Consider the following 19,824-nt stretch of genomic DNA (forward strand, 5'->3'; position numbering starts at 1 on the left):
GCTCAAAACTGTTCAGTTTAACACATTCTTCAAAATATCTACCTTTGTGTTCAACAGAACAAAGAAAATTATACAAATTTTGAACTTGAGGGTGAGTAAATGATGATAGAATTTTCATTTTTGCGTGAACTATCCCTTTAATTACTGTATTTGCATTATTGTAAGGGTAGGTTAGGGGTTGGGGTAGGTGTAGATGTTAGTAAAACACAATCTGATTAGCAGTAATTTTATTTTATTAATTGTTATTTTATTGTGAGATTTTTGCCTCGCTACGTTATTTTAACACAAGCCGTCTGCCAGTGTTGCAATGCTGAGGTAAAATTATTCACTGTTTCATGACATACTGTATGTTATTGTTGTTTGAATAATAAAAAAAAGGTAAAGTATTCACGTGGAGGTGACGTATTTCCTGTTCAGCCAGAGCCAGTGCTGAACTGACAGACCAAGCGATCGTTTATGTTTTTCATTATTTGGCCTTGCATTGCAGTTTATTTTCTTATTCTAAATGTGATAAACGTCGCGCAAGTTGATGTGTTGGGGAATTTGGCTATTATCACGTAACATTTTAATTATATTCTGCTGAAATGAACTAAATGTCTTGAAAAAAGATTCGTTCGTTTTGATGAACATGATTCAAAGAACCGAGTCAGTAAAATGATCCGGCTGGACGTGGGCGGAGTTGGACGTTCACCCCAGGCTGCAGCGAGCCTTACTTGGCCCTGCTTGAAGGATGAAGTGAGGCTCGAGCGCAAGAACACTACATTCCTTCGATTCCTCCGTCCTCGTTTGGCTGTGTGAGAGAGAGTGTGCAGGTGTGTTTGCAAACTTTTCTTTACTAAGAATAGATATAGTCTTGAAGTCAAGTGTTGTTGTCTTTTGAGCGGCAGTCCCTTTTCCAATTTTTCCCGAAAACATCCGGAGCTTTTTAATACTGCGTCATGAAGTGAAAGTGGCGTCTGCGGTGAGAATAGAAGAGTCTCTTTCAGTATCTATATCTGTAGACTTTGGTTACTGATGTTTAGCGACAGATTTTGATTCTGTGATCTCTAATGAACAATGCCATATGTTTTTTGAGTAACGTTACTGTAGAAAAGGCAAATGAATTGGTGGAGTGTGGTTTAGTGATAAATGATGCTTTTAATGCCGTGTCTTTGTGAAATGTACCACCTTTCATAAAGGATGATTTCTTATAAAACATCCTGTTTCGCGATGGAAAATTGCTCAATGTCTGCTGTTCTGTGAGCGCCAGCTGTTGACAGAGTTTGCATTTTCATTTTCATTTTCGTTTTCGACATATAATGATAAAATGTTGAATTGAATTCATTGTGTAATAGCAGCACGTTTTGATGATACTATGATAATTGTGATCATTTTGGTCACTAATCACGAAATGAAATTTTCAAACCATTTCATCTCTAGTTATGATGTACTATAAAATCAAGTATAGTTATGCGATTTTACAGTATAAAGTGCTAATTTCTATAAACTCTATTCTCTGATTCTGTTCTTTTCTCTGACATTAAAGGGTGATGTCTTTAGGCCTACAAAAACTCTTTCAGGTGTAAAACAGTTTGAATAGTTGTTACCCAGACAGCAGTGGTGTTCTGAAATGAGGAGGCATATTTATGAATCAATGTAAATTCATGCATTACTCTTAAAGGGTTAGTTCACCCAAAAATGAAAATTCTGTCATTAATTACTCACCCTCATGTCGTTTCACACCCGTAAGACCTTCGTTCATCGTCAGAACACAAATGAAGATATTTTTGATGAAATCCGATGGCTCAGTGAGGCCTGCATAGCCAGCAATGACATTTCCTCTCTCAAGATCCATTAATGCACTAAAAACATATTTAAATCAGTTCATGTGAGTACAGTGGTTCAATATTAATATTATAAAGCGACGAGAATATTTTTGGTGCGCCAAAAAAACAAAATAATGACATATAGTGATGGCCGATTTCAAAACACTGCTTCAGGAAGCTTCGGAGCATTATGAATCACTGTGTCGAATCAGCGGTTCGGAGCGCCAAAGTCACATGATTTCAGCCGTTTGGCGGTTTGACACGCGATCCGAATCATGATTTTTAATGTCATCATTTGTAATATTTGTGTTGTTTTATATGTAATATGCATTATTTTCTCATCCTATTTTTTTTTTTTTTTTTGAGGAGACACTGCCTCCCTTGCCTCCTCAGAGGAAATACCCCCTGCCAGACAGCAACATAGTGTGGCCCAGATCCGGCCCACATCTGGTACATGTGGATTACATGCGGACTGGATGTTGGCCGGGTCTGGGCCGTCACTCTGTTGCTGTCAGGGAATATGAGAATTATGATACATTATTTAAGAGATTTAAGTATTATATAGTATGAGTAGCTCTCGACCACTTTCAGTTTTTAAAAAGTAGCTCTTGAAATTGAGGAAAGAGAAGAAGAGGTGAATTATTTGAAAGCAGGTCTGCTTAAAGGGTTAGTTTATCCAAAAATTCTGTCATTAATTACTCACCCTCATGTTGTTCCACACCCGTAAGACCTTCATTCATCTTCAGAACACAAATTAAGATATTTTTGATGAAATCCGAGAGGTATGTGACTTGTCCATAGACCGCAATTTAATTACCACCGTCAAGTTCCAGAAAGGTACTTAAGACATTGTTAAAATAGTTAACATGACTACAGTGGTTCAACCTGAATACTTTTTGTGCACAAAATGTGGTAGTATAATTCATTAATGGATCAGAACTGATCCTTTAAATTTAACAAAAATCTTTAAGTTAAAGTAGAGAAACACTAATAAAATATTACTCCAGACTTTTCTAATGCAACACAAGAAAGATAGACCTAAAATAGGTTAGTACTCAGTCTGACATTATTATGACTTAGTAGGACACTTGATCTGAGAATATCTTATTTCTCTAGGATCTTGACTCATTTGAGTGGGACAAGACCGGATAAAATGTTTGTTCTCTTGACTCGCTTTTAAAGGAAACCGCCTGTTTCAGCAACAGTCAGTTTTCACCACAGTTTTGAAAAATGCTACAGAAGTGGGCGTGGTTAAGCTGTGGAGTGGAGGGGGAAGAGAGGAGAGTGACAACACAGCAATGACTTAGAGGAGACTGACAACAGAAACAGCTTCTGATTCAGTTTTATTTCGCTCTCATTAAAGCATAAAAAAAGCTTCCAACAAATGCATGCTGCAAATTACTATTACATGCAACACAATATACACATGGGATTTGCTATAATTTAATACACAAATAAATGCACAGCCATTCGCATTTTGTTCTCTGCATCGAATACAAACACGCTGTTGCATCACTGATAACTTTTGAGACTTTTTGAGAATACTTTTTGTGCGCAAAATGTGGTAGTACAATTCATTAATGGATCAGAGCTGGTCCATTAAAGTTAACAAAAATCTGTGAGTTAAAGAGAAACACTAATAAAATATTTCTCCAGTAAAAGAGACTTTTCTAATGCAACACAAGAAAGATAGTGAACACAAGATTAACCTAAAATAGGTTAGTACTCAGTCTGACTTTATTATGACTTATTAGGACACTTGATTTGGATCAGTCGGATTCACAAATAAACCATTTAATGTTATTGTGAAAAGTTCATAAAATAGATTCAGCTAAAATGATTCCCTCATAAAACGGACATTACTATCGGGTTTCGGAAATCATTTCTATTTCGTTACTTTAAAATAACGTGGAACAGCATGTTCATAAAACTTTACAAAGCAGACAGTCTATTGGTCTGTTGCAGTGTTATTTAGTTATCATACAACCGTACCGTAAAAACGTCTGTAAAATAAGTGTCTTGCCATGTTATTTAAATTAAAACAAGGCCTACTTTTCATTTCCTTTCTCATACTGTGGTGATATGAAGTAGGCCTAATCACATTTCATCATTTAATTCATAATTCAGACCTGACCTCCCTGCTGTGGACAATCAACCAATACATTTTAGTTTAAATGCTGTGGGGTTGTTTGTGCATTAGCCTAAAGACCAGCTTAATTTAGCAAAACAATAATTTCAGGGACATTGCGAAATACAATCTAATGTTTATTTTTTCTTCTGAGTATTATAATGAAGCCTTTGTGAAACTGCACAGATTTTCCTGATCATCTACTCCATTCAACACCGATTACGAACATATTTCATATCATGTGGAGTGACACATGCAGCCCTGCCCAGTTCTGCAGAACAAACATGATCATTGTTCTTCGCTTGTTTTCTGTCAGCAGAGGGCGACGTACACACTACAGTGACACATGCTTATGTACTGTTATACTGTCTTATAATTAGTGGTGGGCCGTTAACGGCGTTAACGTTCTGCGTTAACGTGAGACTCTTATCGGGCGATAAAAAAAATATCGCCGTTAATCTATTCTGAAAGTGGGGTTGGGAGCTGGGTCTATACTACGCAAGCTATGATGACTTTCACCTTGATATTTTAGCGCGGATGTATTCCTAGCCGAACTAACCCTTCGCAAAGACCCGCCCCCCTTAGTTACTGTTGCTTTGGTCGATAAGCCGTGGCGCTGTGACGCCACACACAATGATAAATGCATCACGGAGCAAAGAGGACACTGACAACACGTCGACAGACAAGACAGAGCAGGTTACTTATGATATTTAACAAAGTCACAGCTTTAAAACTGTGTAGTTTTTTAAGAAATTCAAACAATAAAACCCGTTTTCTTTAATGTGCCGTGACCATGGTCGTGACAGATTGCTTTAGCGCCTCAGCTCAAGAGGCTCGTAAACCGATCATCTCTTACTACGAGTCCATTTATAGCATCAAATAAACATGAATGAACATGAGAATCAATGTTGTTTCAAACGCGGAAAGATGTCAATATACAAAATTTTTCAAGTTTAACTCTAATTCCTATCTGCTTTGTCGGACAAAATGGCGGATTACTTTTAGTCAAAAGTATGTACTCTTTCTGTGAACAAAAAGTACTTACTTTTGAGTGTGTAGCAAAAGAGTAGACAAGCTTTGGGATATACTATCACGTCATACAAATGCGTCTTTGCTCTCTGCCGCATCCAGTCACCGTAAACTGCCCTGTCAATCATCTTACATCCTCCACATTTCATTTAGCTAATTTCCTACCGTATCGGAGAGAAATGCAGCACGTTGATCTGCAGTCGCGGGTCTTTCATGTGGAGAACTCTCCTCATATTAATGCATTTAAAAGTTAATGGCCAATCAGATCTTTATAAAAGTCCACATTGGTATTTGCAGATGAAAAATAACACATATAACATTAAATAAATATTTTCTATCAGTTTGAACTGATTATTAGTCACTCAAACAACCTCTCAGCGTCGATCGTGCATATTCGCCATGTTTTGTAGTTTTTAATACTTTTTGCTCGTGTTTGTAGTTCTGAACTGAATCCTCGTCCAAAGCGCAATGGGTTGTGGGCAATATTAGCCTTTATAGTGTGCACGGATCCACACTTCGAAAATCTACCGGAAATAGTAGACCATCAGGGGACTTTTGGCATACTATTTTCAACATACTATGCTTTGGGACACACTTATTTTGATCTCACATACTATTTAGGATGGATAGTACGGACATTGGGACGCAGGGACAATTTGGGTAGGCCTATCTCATATATTCTGAATGTCTTCGGCAGAATTCAAATGAGCCATTTTAATCTAGATTAATCTAGATTAAAAAAATTAATCTGTGCCCACCTCTACTTATAATATTCAAATTTATTTGCTAATTTATTTGCAAATTTATTATGTTATTGGTGATGAGCTTCTGGGTCTGTGTTTGGATCAGACTGTTTTATCTCTCACCGGAGTTCTCTCTCAGAGAGCTCTTCTCTCAGAGTTTATGCAGGAATTTCCATATATCTTTATGATTTTAAGTGATTGCTTATTTGAAATAAAATCTTTAATAAAGGGTTTCTTTCACTTCAAGGTTTCTTTTGTGTTTGGTGATGTCTGTGATTCTTCAGAAGTTTAACAGCATATGTGTAAACATGTACCGAGCTTGAGTTAACGCAGTCACATGATCCTTTTTCTCCACTCTCGAGATGTTCAGCTAAATTATGAATTGTTTAATTAATTTAATCATGTAATTTTGTGTCTTAATGTTTTGTTCATTCAGAGTCAGTGGAAGAGATCAAACTCATCAGACTGACCTGCAGCTTCATCATGGCTGATTCACAAGAATCCGGAGATTTTTCTCCAGGATGCAGGTACTTTCAACAAACAATATTACATTATATTGTTAAATATTGTATTACATCACAGAAAAAGATCACAGATTTTTTCTCGCCTTCTGATCACAGAAACGGTTTACAATTTTTTTTTATTATTTAAAAACATAAAACAATTTTAGTATTTCCTTAAATTACATTTTTAAAAATCTAAATCCATTCTTAAACTACCAGCGAAATGCAAAAGATTTACATTTTATGTCGTTATTTTTATTAAAGTTTTTTTTTTTATTATTAAACATAAAGTGTTGGTATTCCTTTTATAGTAGCCTACCTTTTAAAAATCTAAATTCAGTCTTAACCGGCCAACAAAATCCACCAGATTACTGACTACTATTATTATTACAACAACTACTTGTATACATAAGGTAGACGTACTGTTAAATGACAAACAGTGTTAAATACTAACACTGTGTACAAATGCAGTAACAAAAAAACAAAACAAAAAAAACCTCACAGTATCAATATAGCAATGAAGGGTGTGTGTGTGTGTGTGTGTGTGTGTGTGATAAGATTATCTGCTTCAACCAACGGCAGCACGGAGCAAAGGTTAAGCAAACATTTCTCCACTTTAATGCAAGTTACAGAAAAACAAAATCTGAATGTACATCAGAGGGCATGTTGAAAAATACAGTACAACTTACAATCAGTGTTTATAAAAAATTCTACACACCCCTGTTAACACACCCCTGTTAATAAAATCAGAACTTTTGCACCTTTAATGCGAAATTACAACCTATGCAATGCCATAATTGTAATTGCAATGCCAATGTATAATTGTTTCACCAATGCATTATGTGCTGGTATTACCTTATGAACTTATGAACATTATAAGTCGCTACAGTGTGTTCATAATGTAATACATTTCTCATACAATAGCCTATTACATTATGTGCAGTTATTTATTTATTTATTTATTTTAATTGCTTTAGTACAATTTTTACAAGCAACTTGTACATTTTCAAACTCTTAGTACTAATATCACAACAGATCATCAAAAGTGCATTTTTTTTTCAAACTTTTCAGCATATTTTCAATTGTTTTAGTACAAAACACAAAATCACAAACTATCCTTTTTACTACACAAAATAAGTGTTTCATCTATATAAATGTTTCTTTCACAGTAACTGCCTTTCTTAATGCTATTATCAAACTTTTGATTTGCATCTCTTTCCGTTCAGTTTAATACATTTGTCTAGTATTTAATCCAACTGAATTTAATGGTTAATCTATGAGTCATATGGTACATCTATAGATTTCTATAAATATTGATTCTATAGGCATAGTTTCTATAGAACTTGTTTGCATTTTCTGATATGGATAATCAACAATGTTCCCTCTAAGCTGCGTGTGTGCGCGGCCGCGCACTTCTCATGCCGCGGCCGTGCAGAAAGAATAATTGCCGCGCAGAGGACAGAAAATCAGGGAAAATCCGTTCTGGTTTAAATGAGAAATAAGTGCAGTGCTCTGGTCAACTGCTATAGAGTTATTGTCGCTATAGAATTAGAACTGGTTTACAGGTTTCATAGAAAGAGAACGATTGAGCACATGTGAGCGGGCATGAGCCAAATCAGTCGCGGTAAGAATACTGTCATGCTTGCAGACTAAATACCTCAATATGAGAGACAACGCGAAACAAAAAGACGTGAAATAAAACGTTGTGTTTTAATGAAAAGTGGCGGAAATAACGGATGATGGGCACAGAATGCTAACATAACTCTGAGACATTTACAATTACGCACACACCACAGGTGAAGCGTGCAAACTCAAAATACATCAGTGATATACCTCAGTTTAATTAGATTATTGTGTGTGGTGGTGCTGTGGGTTTCAGGGATGTTTAGATAACTATAAAAGACTTAACATGTTCACTTTTCTTAAAGGTGCCCTCGAATGAAAAATTCAATTTATCTTGGCATAGTTAAATAACAAGAGTTCAGTACATGGAAATGACATACAGTGAGTCTCAAACACCATTGTTTCCTCCTCCTTATATAAATCTCATTTGTTTAAACGACCTCCGAAAAACAGGCGAATCTCAACATAACACCGACTGTTACGTAACAGTCGGGGTGTACGCCCCAATATTTGCATATGCATGCCAGCCCATGTTCCCAACATTATGAAAGGCATTAGACAAGGGCAGCCAGTAACGTCTGGATCTGCACAGGTGAATCAACAGACTAGGTAAGCAAGAACAACAGCGAAAATGGCAGATGGAGCAATAATAACTGACATGATCCATGATAGCATGATATTTTTAGTGATATTTGTAAATTGTCTATTTAAATGTTTCGTTAGCATGTTGATAATGTACTGTTAAATGTGGTTAAAGTTACCATCGTTTCTTACTGTATTCACAGAGACAAGAGTCGTCGCTATTTTCATTTTTAAACACTTGCAGTCTAATTCATAAACACAACTTCATTCTTTATAAATCTCTCCAACAGTGTAGCATTAGCCGTTAGCCACAGAGCATAGCCTCAAACTCATAGAGAATCAAATATAAACATCAAAATAAATACTTTACTCACATAATTCGAAGCATGCATACAGCATGCATGACGAACATCTTGCAAAGATCCATTTGAGGGTTATATTAGCTGTGTGAACTTTGTAAATGCTCTGTAATATAGTCGAGAGCTCGTGTGGCAGGGAAGACGCGATTTAAAGGTGCGGTGTCGAGTGTAAATCAGTGCATTGTTAATGATGCCCCAAAATAGGCAGTTAAAAAAATTAATTTAAAAAAATCTATGGGGTATTTTGAGCTGAAACTTCACAGACACATTCAGGGGACACCTTATACTTATATTACATCTTTTAAAAACATGTTCTAAGGGACCTTTAAAATATTTAGCTATCATTATCATCATCATCATCATCTGTCCCATGACCTGGTATGGTCGTCGGGTCACTGCGCTGTTGAACATCTGATCAGGTCCCTCCATTTTTCTCGGTCATGTGCTAGTGCCTGTGTCTCTGCAAAGCTTTTCATGGTCCATTCTGTAATGTTATCCGCCCACTTCTTTCTCTGTCTACCTCATCTTCTGCCACCTGGGACACTACCTTGGAGGACTGTTGTGGACAGGTTAGTGGCTCTGACAACATGTCCGTACCATTTCAGCTTTTTCTTTCTAACTGTAGTAAGGAGGTCCTCATACTGGCCTGCTTCACGCCTGATGATGTTTCTCACTATTTCATTTGTGATATGGTCCTTGTAAGAGATGCCAAGGATGATTCTATAGCATCTCATTTCAAGTGCCTGGATTCTTCGTTGCAACTCTGCTGTAAAGGTCCAGGACTCACAGGCATATAAGAAGACTGAAAGGACAAGTGCATGCAGAAGTCTAATTTTTGTTTTTAGGGAGATATTTTTGTCTCTCCATACAGGTTTCAGCTTTGACATAGCTGCTGTTGTTTGCGCTGTCCTCACTAAAACTTCTGTTTTGACCCCCTCACTGATGAAAGCCCAAATATTTGAAATGACTCACAGTTTCCAGTTTTGTCCTCTAACTTCGATCTTGGTAGTGATCTCTTCACTATTTGATGCTTTGTTTTTTAGCACTTATCTCCAGCAAACCTAGTAATGTTTCATCCAGGTTCTTCACTAAGATGGCCAGCTGCTTCACTACCAGCTGTCCATCAATGTCGTCTCAAACGGAGATTGGAGATTGGAGATTGGTGAGATTCAACAACCTGGAGCTCAACACGCTCAAGACAGTGGAGAGTTGGACTCAGGAAAAACCCACCTGCTCTCCCCCACTCCTCTGAACAACTGACTCAGTGGAGTCATTCAGGTTCCTGGGCACCACCTTCCCAGGACCTAGTGGGACAACCACATCGAGTCCATTGTGAAAAAGGCCCAGCAGAGGTTGTACTTCCTCGCCAGCTGAGGAAGTTCAACCTACCACAGGAGCTGCTGAAACAGTTCTTTGCCATCATTGAATCATCCTCTGCACTCAATTACCGTTTTCAGCTCAGCTCATCTGACCTCAGAAGACTACAGAGGGTAGTCCGGTCTCTGAGCGAATCATGCACAACCCTCCCCACTCTCCAAGAACTGTACTTACCAGAGTGAGAAAAAAGGCAAAGAAGTACTCTGGACCCCTCACATGCACACTCCCTTTCATCCAGAACTGTTCTCCGGTCACTAAGAGCCCTGAGCACCAGAACGACCAGACACAGGAACAGTTTCTTCCCTCAAGCAATCCATCCAGAACACTGACAAACACGGAACACACAACACTATTACATATTATTTTTCACTACCAGCTAGTCCATCAATGTCGTCTGCAAATCGGAGATTGGTGATGATTCTTCCTCCAATGCTGACTGTGCCACAGTGGTTCTCTAAGGCCTCACTCATGATAAGTATATGTTGAAGAGTGTGGGTGACAGAAGGCAACCTTGCCGTACACCTACTGTTGTGCGGAACCACTGTCCCATAGTGCCCTGGGTGATTACTGCACTGCTGGCCTTCTCATACAGCTGTCTGATGGTATTAGTTATCTTTTGTCCCATGTAGTACTTCTTCATGGTTGCCCATAAAGCATCATGCCAGACTCTGTCAAAAGCCTTTTTAAAACCTATAAAGACATGATAAAGGTCTTGTTGGTGTTGCGAGTACTTTTCGCACAGGACTCTAAGATTAAATATTTGCTCTGTGGTACTTCTCCATCTGCGGAAACCAGCCTGTTCTTCCGCAATAATTTCTTCTGCCTGAGGCTGTAGCCTATTCAAGATAATCTTGAGCATCACTTTACTAGCATGGCTGATCAGGCTGATATTTCTGTAGTTCTGGCACAACTGAATATTACCTTTCTTGGGTATGGTTATAATTAGTGAATGTGTCCATGTTTCTGGCCATTCACCTGTCTGCCAGATCTTGTTGCAGATTTTGTTAGTATCTCTATCACTGAATCCCCTCCCTTCTTGATGAGTTCAACTGGAATGTTGTCAGCTCCAGCTGCCTTCCCACTCTTCAGTGATCTTATTGCTGCCTCAACCTCTTCTTTGAGAATGGGAAAATTGTCATAATTTAAGGACTCTGGTATCTCAATCACTTCTGGGTCTCCTTTTATCTGATGGTTATAGAGTTCTTGACAGTACTCAGTCCATCTGCTTGTAATGTCACTTGCTTCTGTGAGGCATTTCCCGTCTTTACCTAGTATGGTGCTGACTTTTGATTGTTTTTGTTTGGTAAGGTCTTTCACAATCTGAAATGCTTTTCTGCTGTTGTTCTTTTTCAAACTATTCTCTATTTCTGTGCACTGTTGTCCTATCCAGTCTTCTTTAGTCTTCTTCATGCTTTTTCTGATCTTTTTATTGATTTCATGGTATTTTATTGATTTTCATGCCTGCAGTTTTTGAGATTTCTCCGAGTGTCACACATTTCGAGAATCTCTTCTGTAATCCAAGGTTTGTTTTTTGAGCTATGGATGCCCATGATGTCTTTGGCTGTTTCTTTCATGACTGTGTTGAATGTCGTTGTCATAACTTCAGCATCCTCATCAATCATTAGGAGAGGTGCAAGTCTTCCTTCAATTGTGGCTCTAAAGGCCTCACAGATTTTTGGGTCGGTAAGTCGTTCAAGGTTGAACTTAATCCTGCCGTTCTTTGGTTTAGAGATTTTCTTCAACCTCACTCGGAAGTTCATTATCACTAGGTTGTGGTCGCTCCCCACATCAGCCCCTGGGAATGTCCTTGTTTTTGCTCTGTTAATGCCAGAACGGAAACGATTTTGGACCAGTATATAGTCAATCTGGTTGTGATGGACTCCATCAGGTGCGCGCCATGTCCAGCGTCGAGAAGCTTTATGTTCACCTAGGGTATTAGCTAATACCAGGTTGTTATAGCTGACAAACTCCAGCAGTCGTCTCCCTCTTTCATTAGTAATTTCGTTGCAAGAAGGACCACAATAATTTTTCCAGACTTTCCTTGCCTCTTTGCCTACCTTTGCATTCCAGTCTCCTTGGATGATGAGGATATCTGTCTTGCTGACGGTGTATATGATATTCTGGAGCTGCGTATAGAACTTCTCTATTTCTTCATCATCATGATCACTTGTTGGTGCATAAACTTGAATAATTGTGATATTAAAAGGGGATGCTTTTAGTCTGATGGAAATGAGTCTACTAGAAATAGGGCGGCACTCAAGCACAGATCCCTTGATGGCTTTGTTTATCAAAAAGCCTACTCCATATATGGATTTGTTAAACTCTCCACTATAATATAGTACATGCCCATCCTTGGTTTGATGTTCTCCTATGCCCTTCCATCTGACTTCACAAAGTCCCACAATGTGCCACATGTAATTGTTGAGCTCATGTGCTAACTCCTGGAGTCTTCCTAGCAGTGCCATCTGATTTAGCTATCAGATCTGTTTAAATGCTTCAGTTTTCATATTATAATATATTAAAACAAATTGAAGCATATAAACTGATATAATACTGCGTATCAGTTTAAATCCTTCAAGAGTATAATATATAGGGATGTCCCGATCACGTTTTTTTGCCCTCGAGTCCGAGTCCGAGTCATTTGATTTTGAGTATCTACCGATACCGAGTCCCGATCCGATACTTCTATAATACATGAAAAAGAATAAAGAAGAGCGAAAAAAAACAGATCCAGGAACAGTGCTTTTCAGGTTTTTCAGGAATCTAACAATCGTTTTCACGTACAGAAAATGGATAAAGTAATCAAATATAAAATATCACTGCATATTATCTTTACTGTATAAAATAAATAAAGATTAATCATTATTGAAGTTACAAAAACTATTCAGTCAAGAGCAGTGAGTGATTTCTTTGTTATTTGTTGTTTGATTTAACATTAAAAACAGGCAGCAGGAATAGTTTTTTTTTCCCTAGAAGACATGCACGATCCAGTACATACACTGTTACACATGCGCTGTCTTTCTCGTCTAATATACGTTCACTTAAGACATAACCGACTATGTTTGCTAGGATACTCGCTAAGACGGGCATGTTGACATAATTTTTGTATGAATTTGTCCGCTGAAGCGCAAGACTTGAAAGAGAACTCAGTATTTGCGCGCTGACTGAAATAAGCGTGTGCGCGCTTCGGATGAGCGCACACAAATCTTCTCACAGCACGTGCGAGTTCTCTTTCTCGTCTTGTTCTTGAAGGTTTAAATCAGCAAGGCTTAAATGAGTTAGTTTAAACACAGACAGCAACGTGTGCTGTTCAGGTCTCACCTGCGCTCGCGCGCTATCAACACCCGGGTGATGACGGCGTAAATGACTGCCATTAGAGCATACGGCACTCGCAGTTAACAGTTTACAAAGAGTGACTGTTTTGTCCACGCTTTCTGATTATCGTTTTTTACTGAGAACCGTTGCACCCCTAATACATATATATCCGAGTCCTGATCGGGAGGTAACGTCCGATTCCGATCGAGTCTGAAACCACATGATCGGGCCCGATTTCCGATCACGTGATCGGATCTGGACATCCCTAATAATATATTTTATTTTATTATATTATATTATAATGTAAGCCTAATAAAAAAATGATCTCACAAGGGGATTGTTTAGGGCTCCTTTCCACAAAAAATCTTGAAAACTCCTGGTATAGAAAATCTGTGAAATTCATAAGCAATAAACATGTAATTTTGATGGTTTAACACTGTCTGTTGCTAATAATTTACTGTACAAAAACACATTATGGTTTTACTCCACTCAGAGTAAAAACAAAATGTTGTGCTTTTTGTAAAATAAAGAAAACTAACATGATGCATGATCTCTCGTCTCCCTCTGAACGAAGTCCAATCTGATAGTTCTTAGAAAATGAACTGTAACTTAGTGAATACTAATGACAAAAAAATTACACTTATGTCTAAAAAAACGTTAAGATGTCAGGTTTTAAAACATATAAGTCAAATCGAAAACAAACCTTCTGTGTTTATGTAATCTGTATGAAAAGAGAGCCATGTCAGAAGTCTGTGATTCAGCTCATTATCCGCTAATGAGGCCACGCCCACGGAGCCAGCGCTATTCAGACGCAAATTCAGTCAATACATGCATTCATCATCTCAATCGTGTATTTATTGTCTTCAAAAGTGTTTTGAATAGCCATATTTAGCGATCTCTTGCCTCTGTTAGTTCCTTGATTGTCACATGATATTCCTCTTCTTTTACTGAGGCATTTGTGGACAAAAGGGGCAGAGCGCCCTCCGGCTCAAGTATGAATTAAAAACACAGCATCCAGCGCTCATAATGATGATAATAAATATAGAATAATAAATATTACTCCTCTGTATAGAAAATTGATATAAACATATGAGAATCCATCAATATTTCTCCAAATGTGTATGCTTTTAAGCATATTAAGAAATTATGGTCAATATAAGATTTTAAGAGTCAAAATGTGAAGCTTGAGTCTTAGATCTTTTTAATGATGTATAGTTTGTCAACTGCACATCAACATTTACGCTCTATAATATAACAAATATAGTAGCCTGTATGAAATGCCCTAGAGGTAGGAATGTTCAGACGCTTTGCATCACAGAGATACATTATATTTTAAAGTATATTAAAATAGAAAACCATTATTTGGTTAGAGACTTGAGACTTCTTTTAAAAACATTATAATGGCAATGTGTTCAATCTTTTGACTGGTACTGTAATTTAACATAGGCCTATACAAAATTTTCTTCATATCATGTGCAATAATACGTGCATCCATGAGATCACAAAAAATCATGTTTTTTTTTTTTGTCCTGAGTGGACTTTAATCCTGTTATCAGCATGATCACAGAGGGTTTTTTCACAGCCTACCTGACTGAAAGGCCTTATTAATATGCAAGTCATTTCAGGTCATTATTATTCAATTCTTTTGTCTTCTCAGGTGAGAATCACCCATTATACATGAGGATTCACGCCTCCATGCATACTGTGTTTCTTGACCAAAAGTGTCTTAGAAAATTTAAATCTCTCTATTGTTTTATATGAAGGAGTAGGAAGGATAATTTTTACTTCATTCTGTAGCAAAAACTCTAGTCTACAACCTCCAATACCCAGAATCCTTGTGAACACAGTTTTAATATATTTTTTTTGGCCTTATTTCAGTGACTTAAGTTTTTTGTTTTTTCAATAACCACGCATAAACGTTATTCCTTCAAAAACACAAACATGTACATACATGTTCCTCACATATTATTGTAGCCTGGTTTGTGCTGAATACAGTGTAATGACACTTTTGTCATTAATATGTTTCTGAACAACTGAAAAAAGCACAAATGTCAGGGCATGTCAACTTCTCCAGGGCCCCAAAAATCCTCAGACCCCTGAGGGTTAAAGTTAATCAAATAACAAAAGATCACTCACTATTCATGACTAAAAAACTTTTGTAACTTTCATAAGTGTAGTGGATCTCATCCGAATGATGACCGAACCTTTACTAATGTTTTATAAAGTTTATTGCGTCCGTTTTTACTGTAAACAAATCACCACAAAAGTTAAACAATACAGGGAACAAGAAGTGCATATTAATCTCTCTCACTCTCTCTCTCTCTCTCTCATCATCAACATTACTCAAAACACAACTAATAGTTAGCAAATATAGATCTTGTGCCTTTTCGAGGGATGCTTAATAAACGGACAATCGAGAATCGAGACACCCCTACCCCTTCACGTAAACACGCAAAGCGAAGGGGTAGGGGAAAGGGAAAGGGGTAAGGGGTAGAAATGGGATTGGGCCTTAGTGTACCTTAACCATGCAGCAAACATTTTAAAATAACATGAACTGTGACTCGCCATAGACATACACGGAGAAAAGTAGCTCCGGCTACAATGTTCCTCAGCAAGACGCGTGCAGTTCTGTTTATTAACCGCTAGAGGGACAAAAGTTGCGGACAGCAGCTTTAATTTAAAATACACAGGAATGTTGTCTGGAGAAAATCTTTCTGAACTTCTCAGATACTCCAGCCACATACAGAATAACCACATGGTTTTTTTGAACCAAACCTTTTCCCTTGATTGTTTCATCTTCCTTTTCCGTCTTGTATCTGGATAACCGCAGTCCTTCAGTGCATGCTTAATGTAGTTACTCTCTTGTTCTCTGGCCTCAAGAAATATGGGTATACTCTCCGCTCGATGTTGTAAGGTGCAAATCACACCCAGTTTTTGTTCCAAGGGGTGGTGTGAATCGAGCATAAGATACTGGTCTTTTTGGGTACAGCATATACTGGGCACCACGTGTACTGGCCCGATTGTTTCAGTACCACATCGTCATGAAAATCTATTATATGCGTGTGTTTTAATTGTTAATAATATGCATAAGCAGAAAACAGGAATAAAACGAGTATTTGCTTTATAGGCCATACCTGAGCAAATGACACCATCTGGTAATAGTAAAAATTAAAATTTTGAAGCCTTGCCAACAGAATGAAAGATTGCATCATTTAGTTAAATGACGCTGGGATTAAAAATTTCTGTTTTAATGGGTTTCAATGAGGACATTTTTGTCCAAAAGTTGCTGAGAGGAACTATTGCACCTAGTGCAAACAAAATAAAAATAAAAATAAGGAAGTGGGGTGAAATCGTAAAATTCCAAAAAAATAAAAAATACACACCTGTGCCAAAAGGTATGCAGTTGGCATTAACACAAGCAACAAGATAAAAAAACACAACTGAAAAAGACAAAAATATCCATAAGGATGCACAAAGGTTAAATTGTTAAAGCGCAATAAGATGCGAAACAGAACTGAATTCGGTTCTTGCACGCTGATGCTTTATTACATTATGAGGTGCTACAGTGGTTCCTATCATAAAGAATGAACACATTAATGTAAAGGATTAAATAAATGTGTTCTCTGTTACAGTTCAGTCCAACAGAAGAGCCCAAACCCAGAGTCCAGCTGTGCGTCTATGAGGAGTAACTGGTCTATGGATACGCCAGAAAAGTTTAGGAGTGAAGACAAACAGCCTGATCTCAGGTACTCAGAATAACACTTATATAAATGATGTTCTTATAGTATTAGATTTTTGTATTAGAATATAGGGAAGGTTTTAGTGTTGGGTACTCAAGCTCAGACTCGAGTCCAATTTTTAATGGACTTGCACTTGTCACGGATTTGGATGCATTTTTACTCGGACTCGAACCTTTGGGACTTGAAAAATATTGTACAAATGAGTCCAGCACTGTCTGTGAAATTCGCTCGGGACAGATGATGGAAATGTCACTGGCCCGGTTTCAAACAAACTATTAAAAGTCACTGGACTACATAAAAACAAGTTGACAAGACTTTGCAGTATTCATCCAAACACTGTGATCAGTTGTAAAAACACAGGAAGTAACTCTGGCAAATATACAACTACTACAATCACGTGATCAGTACGCAAGTACAAGTCACATGACTTAAGTTAACCACATAGTATGCTTGCCAGTGTAGATGGTATTTCTCACCACTTAGGGTGGTACCGCTCCTCCTCCCGAGGTGGAGCACTCTGGCCTTTCCATGCAGTTCCGTGGCATCATTTCTAAGATAGCATTATATACGTGGGACAGATGATGTCTCAAACCCCCTCCTCTATTCAATGAGGTACTCTCCACCTTCACATGAATCACCTCCTTTATGCCTTGTTCAAACCACCTGACTTCTCTGTCCAGAATCCTCACCTCATGGTCATGTAAGCTGTTTCTTTTGTTGTAGGTACATGTAAACTGCTGAGTCCTGCCCCGAAGATCTAGCTCGTCTATGCTCAGCCATGTGTCGATGAAGTGGCTGTTTTGTTTCCCCAATATACAGATCCTCACATTCGTCACTGCACTTAACTTCATACACAATATTACTCCTCTGATGTTTAGGAATCCGGTCCTTTGGATGAACCAAACAATGTCTCAGTGTAGTCCTTGGTTTAAAATACACAGGAATGTTGTCTGGAGAAAATCTTTCTGAACTTCTCAGATACTCCAGCCACATACAGAATAACCACATGGTTTTTTTGGACCAAACCTTTTCCCTTGATTGTTTTTTGATCTTCCTTTTCCGTCTTGTATAGGTTTTTAATAAATGCCCAATCTGGATAACCGCAGTTCTTCAGTGCATGCTTAATGTAGTTACTCTCTTGTTCTCTGGCCTCAAGAAATATGGGTATACTCTCCGCTCAATGTTGTAAGGTGCAAATCACACCCAGTTTTTGTTCCAAGGGGTGGTGTGAATCGAGCATAAGATACTGGTCTTTTTGGGTACAGCATGTACTGGGCACCACGTGTACTGGCCCGATTGTTTCAGTACCACATCGTCATGAAAATCTATTATATGAATGTGTTTTTAATTGTTGTCAGTATAAAAGTTTAAGTAATTTTAACCCTTGTGCATCCGTAAAAAAAAAAAATTACACATAGGTGGATAGTGGACAAAAATGTCCATGTCAAAAAAGTCATAATTTGAATCTTGGGAGCACTGACTTAAGTTTGGTCTCAATTTTAAGAAGACCCTTGGCAGATTATTGTTGAAGTAAAAAAGTGAAATAAAAAAAAAGTTAGAGATGTTTAAGTTTATAAAAAAAGTGATTTATGGACATTATTTTATATAAAAAATATATTTTTTTATTCAAACATTTTGAGCTCTAAAACTGCTAGAAAAACAAAGCCATAAATCTAAACAAGTTGTGTTATAAATTTTAGGTTAATATCTCAAATAAATGTGCTTTCAGTAAAATTTTGTTTGGGCGCATTGCCAAACTTTCCCCATTAGATGCCAACAAAACTGCACTGGTGAACACACCGGTTGAATTTGTGATTTGCAGTAGAGTTTTTCTCTCTCAAATTTTACAAGCACACACACAATTTTTTTTATTACATGCATACAAACCACACTCTGACATCCACACCAACACACCAATATATCCAATTGGCTCTATAATATACATAAGCAGAAAACAGGAATAAAGCGAGTATTTGCTTTATAGTCCATACCTGAGCAAATGACACCATCTGGTAAAAAATAGTAAAAATTAAAATTTTGAAGCCTTGCCAACAGAATGAAAACCTATTAACAAAGATAGGAACTATTTTATGCACCTAGTACAAAAAAAATAAAAAAATAAAAACAAATAAGGAAGTGGGGTGAAATCGTAAAATTCCAAAAAAAAATAAAAAATACACACCTGTGCCAAAAGATATGCAGTTGGCATTAACACAAGCAACAAGATAAAAAAACACAACTGATAAAGACAAAAATATCCATAAGGATGCACAAAGGTTAAATTGTTAAAGCGCAATAAGACGCGAAAGAGAACTGAATTTGGTACTTGCACGCTGATGCTTTATTACATTATGAGGTGCTACAGTGGTTCCTATCATAAAGAATGAACACATTAATCTAAAGGATTAAACTAAATGTGTTATCTTTTACAGTTCAGTCCAACAGAAGAGCCCAAACCAGAGTCCAGCTGTGTGTCTATGAGGAGTAACTGGTCTATGGATACGCCAGAAAAGTTTAGGAGTGAAGACAAACAGCCTGATCTCAGGTACTCAGAATAACACTTATATAAATGATGTTCTTATAGTATTAGATTTTTGTATTAGAATATAGGGAAGGTTTT

The 19,824-nt window shown here is 37.4% G+C and overlaps 1 protein-coding gene across 6 annotated transcripts in view; it reads left to right on the top strand.

Annotated features, from left to right (window-relative positions):
• Window positions 1–476: 476 nt before the first annotated feature.
• The window catches only part of LOC125249756 (NACHT, LRR and PYD domains-containing protein 12-like), a 95,715-nt gene continuing 76,367 nt past the window's right edge, over window positions 477–19,824 (top strand). For 2 of the 6 annotated variants that reach the window (XM_048162129.1, XM_048162132.1), the window contains exons 1-2: window positions 477–812; window positions 6,142–6,232. In XM_048162129.1, coding sequence (XP_048018086.1) covers window positions 6,189–6,232 — 44 coding nt within the window. In that variant the 5' untranslated portion in view covers window positions 477–812; window positions 6,142–6,188. Of the gene's footprint in view, window positions 813–6,141; window positions 6,233–17,274; window positions 19,750–19,824 lie in introns of those variants that run through there. The other 4 variants (XM_048162128.1, XM_048162130.1, XM_048162133.1 and 1 more) reach the window with 4 other exon arrangements.

Source organism: Megalobrama amblycephala, linkage group LG16, assembly GCF_018812025.1.
Source record: "Megalobrama amblycephala isolate DHTTF-2021 linkage group LG16, ASM1881202v1, whole genome shotgun sequence".
Classification (NCBI taxonomy): Eukaryota; Metazoa; Chordata; class Actinopteri; order Cypriniformes; family Xenocyprididae; genus Megalobrama; species Megalobrama amblycephala.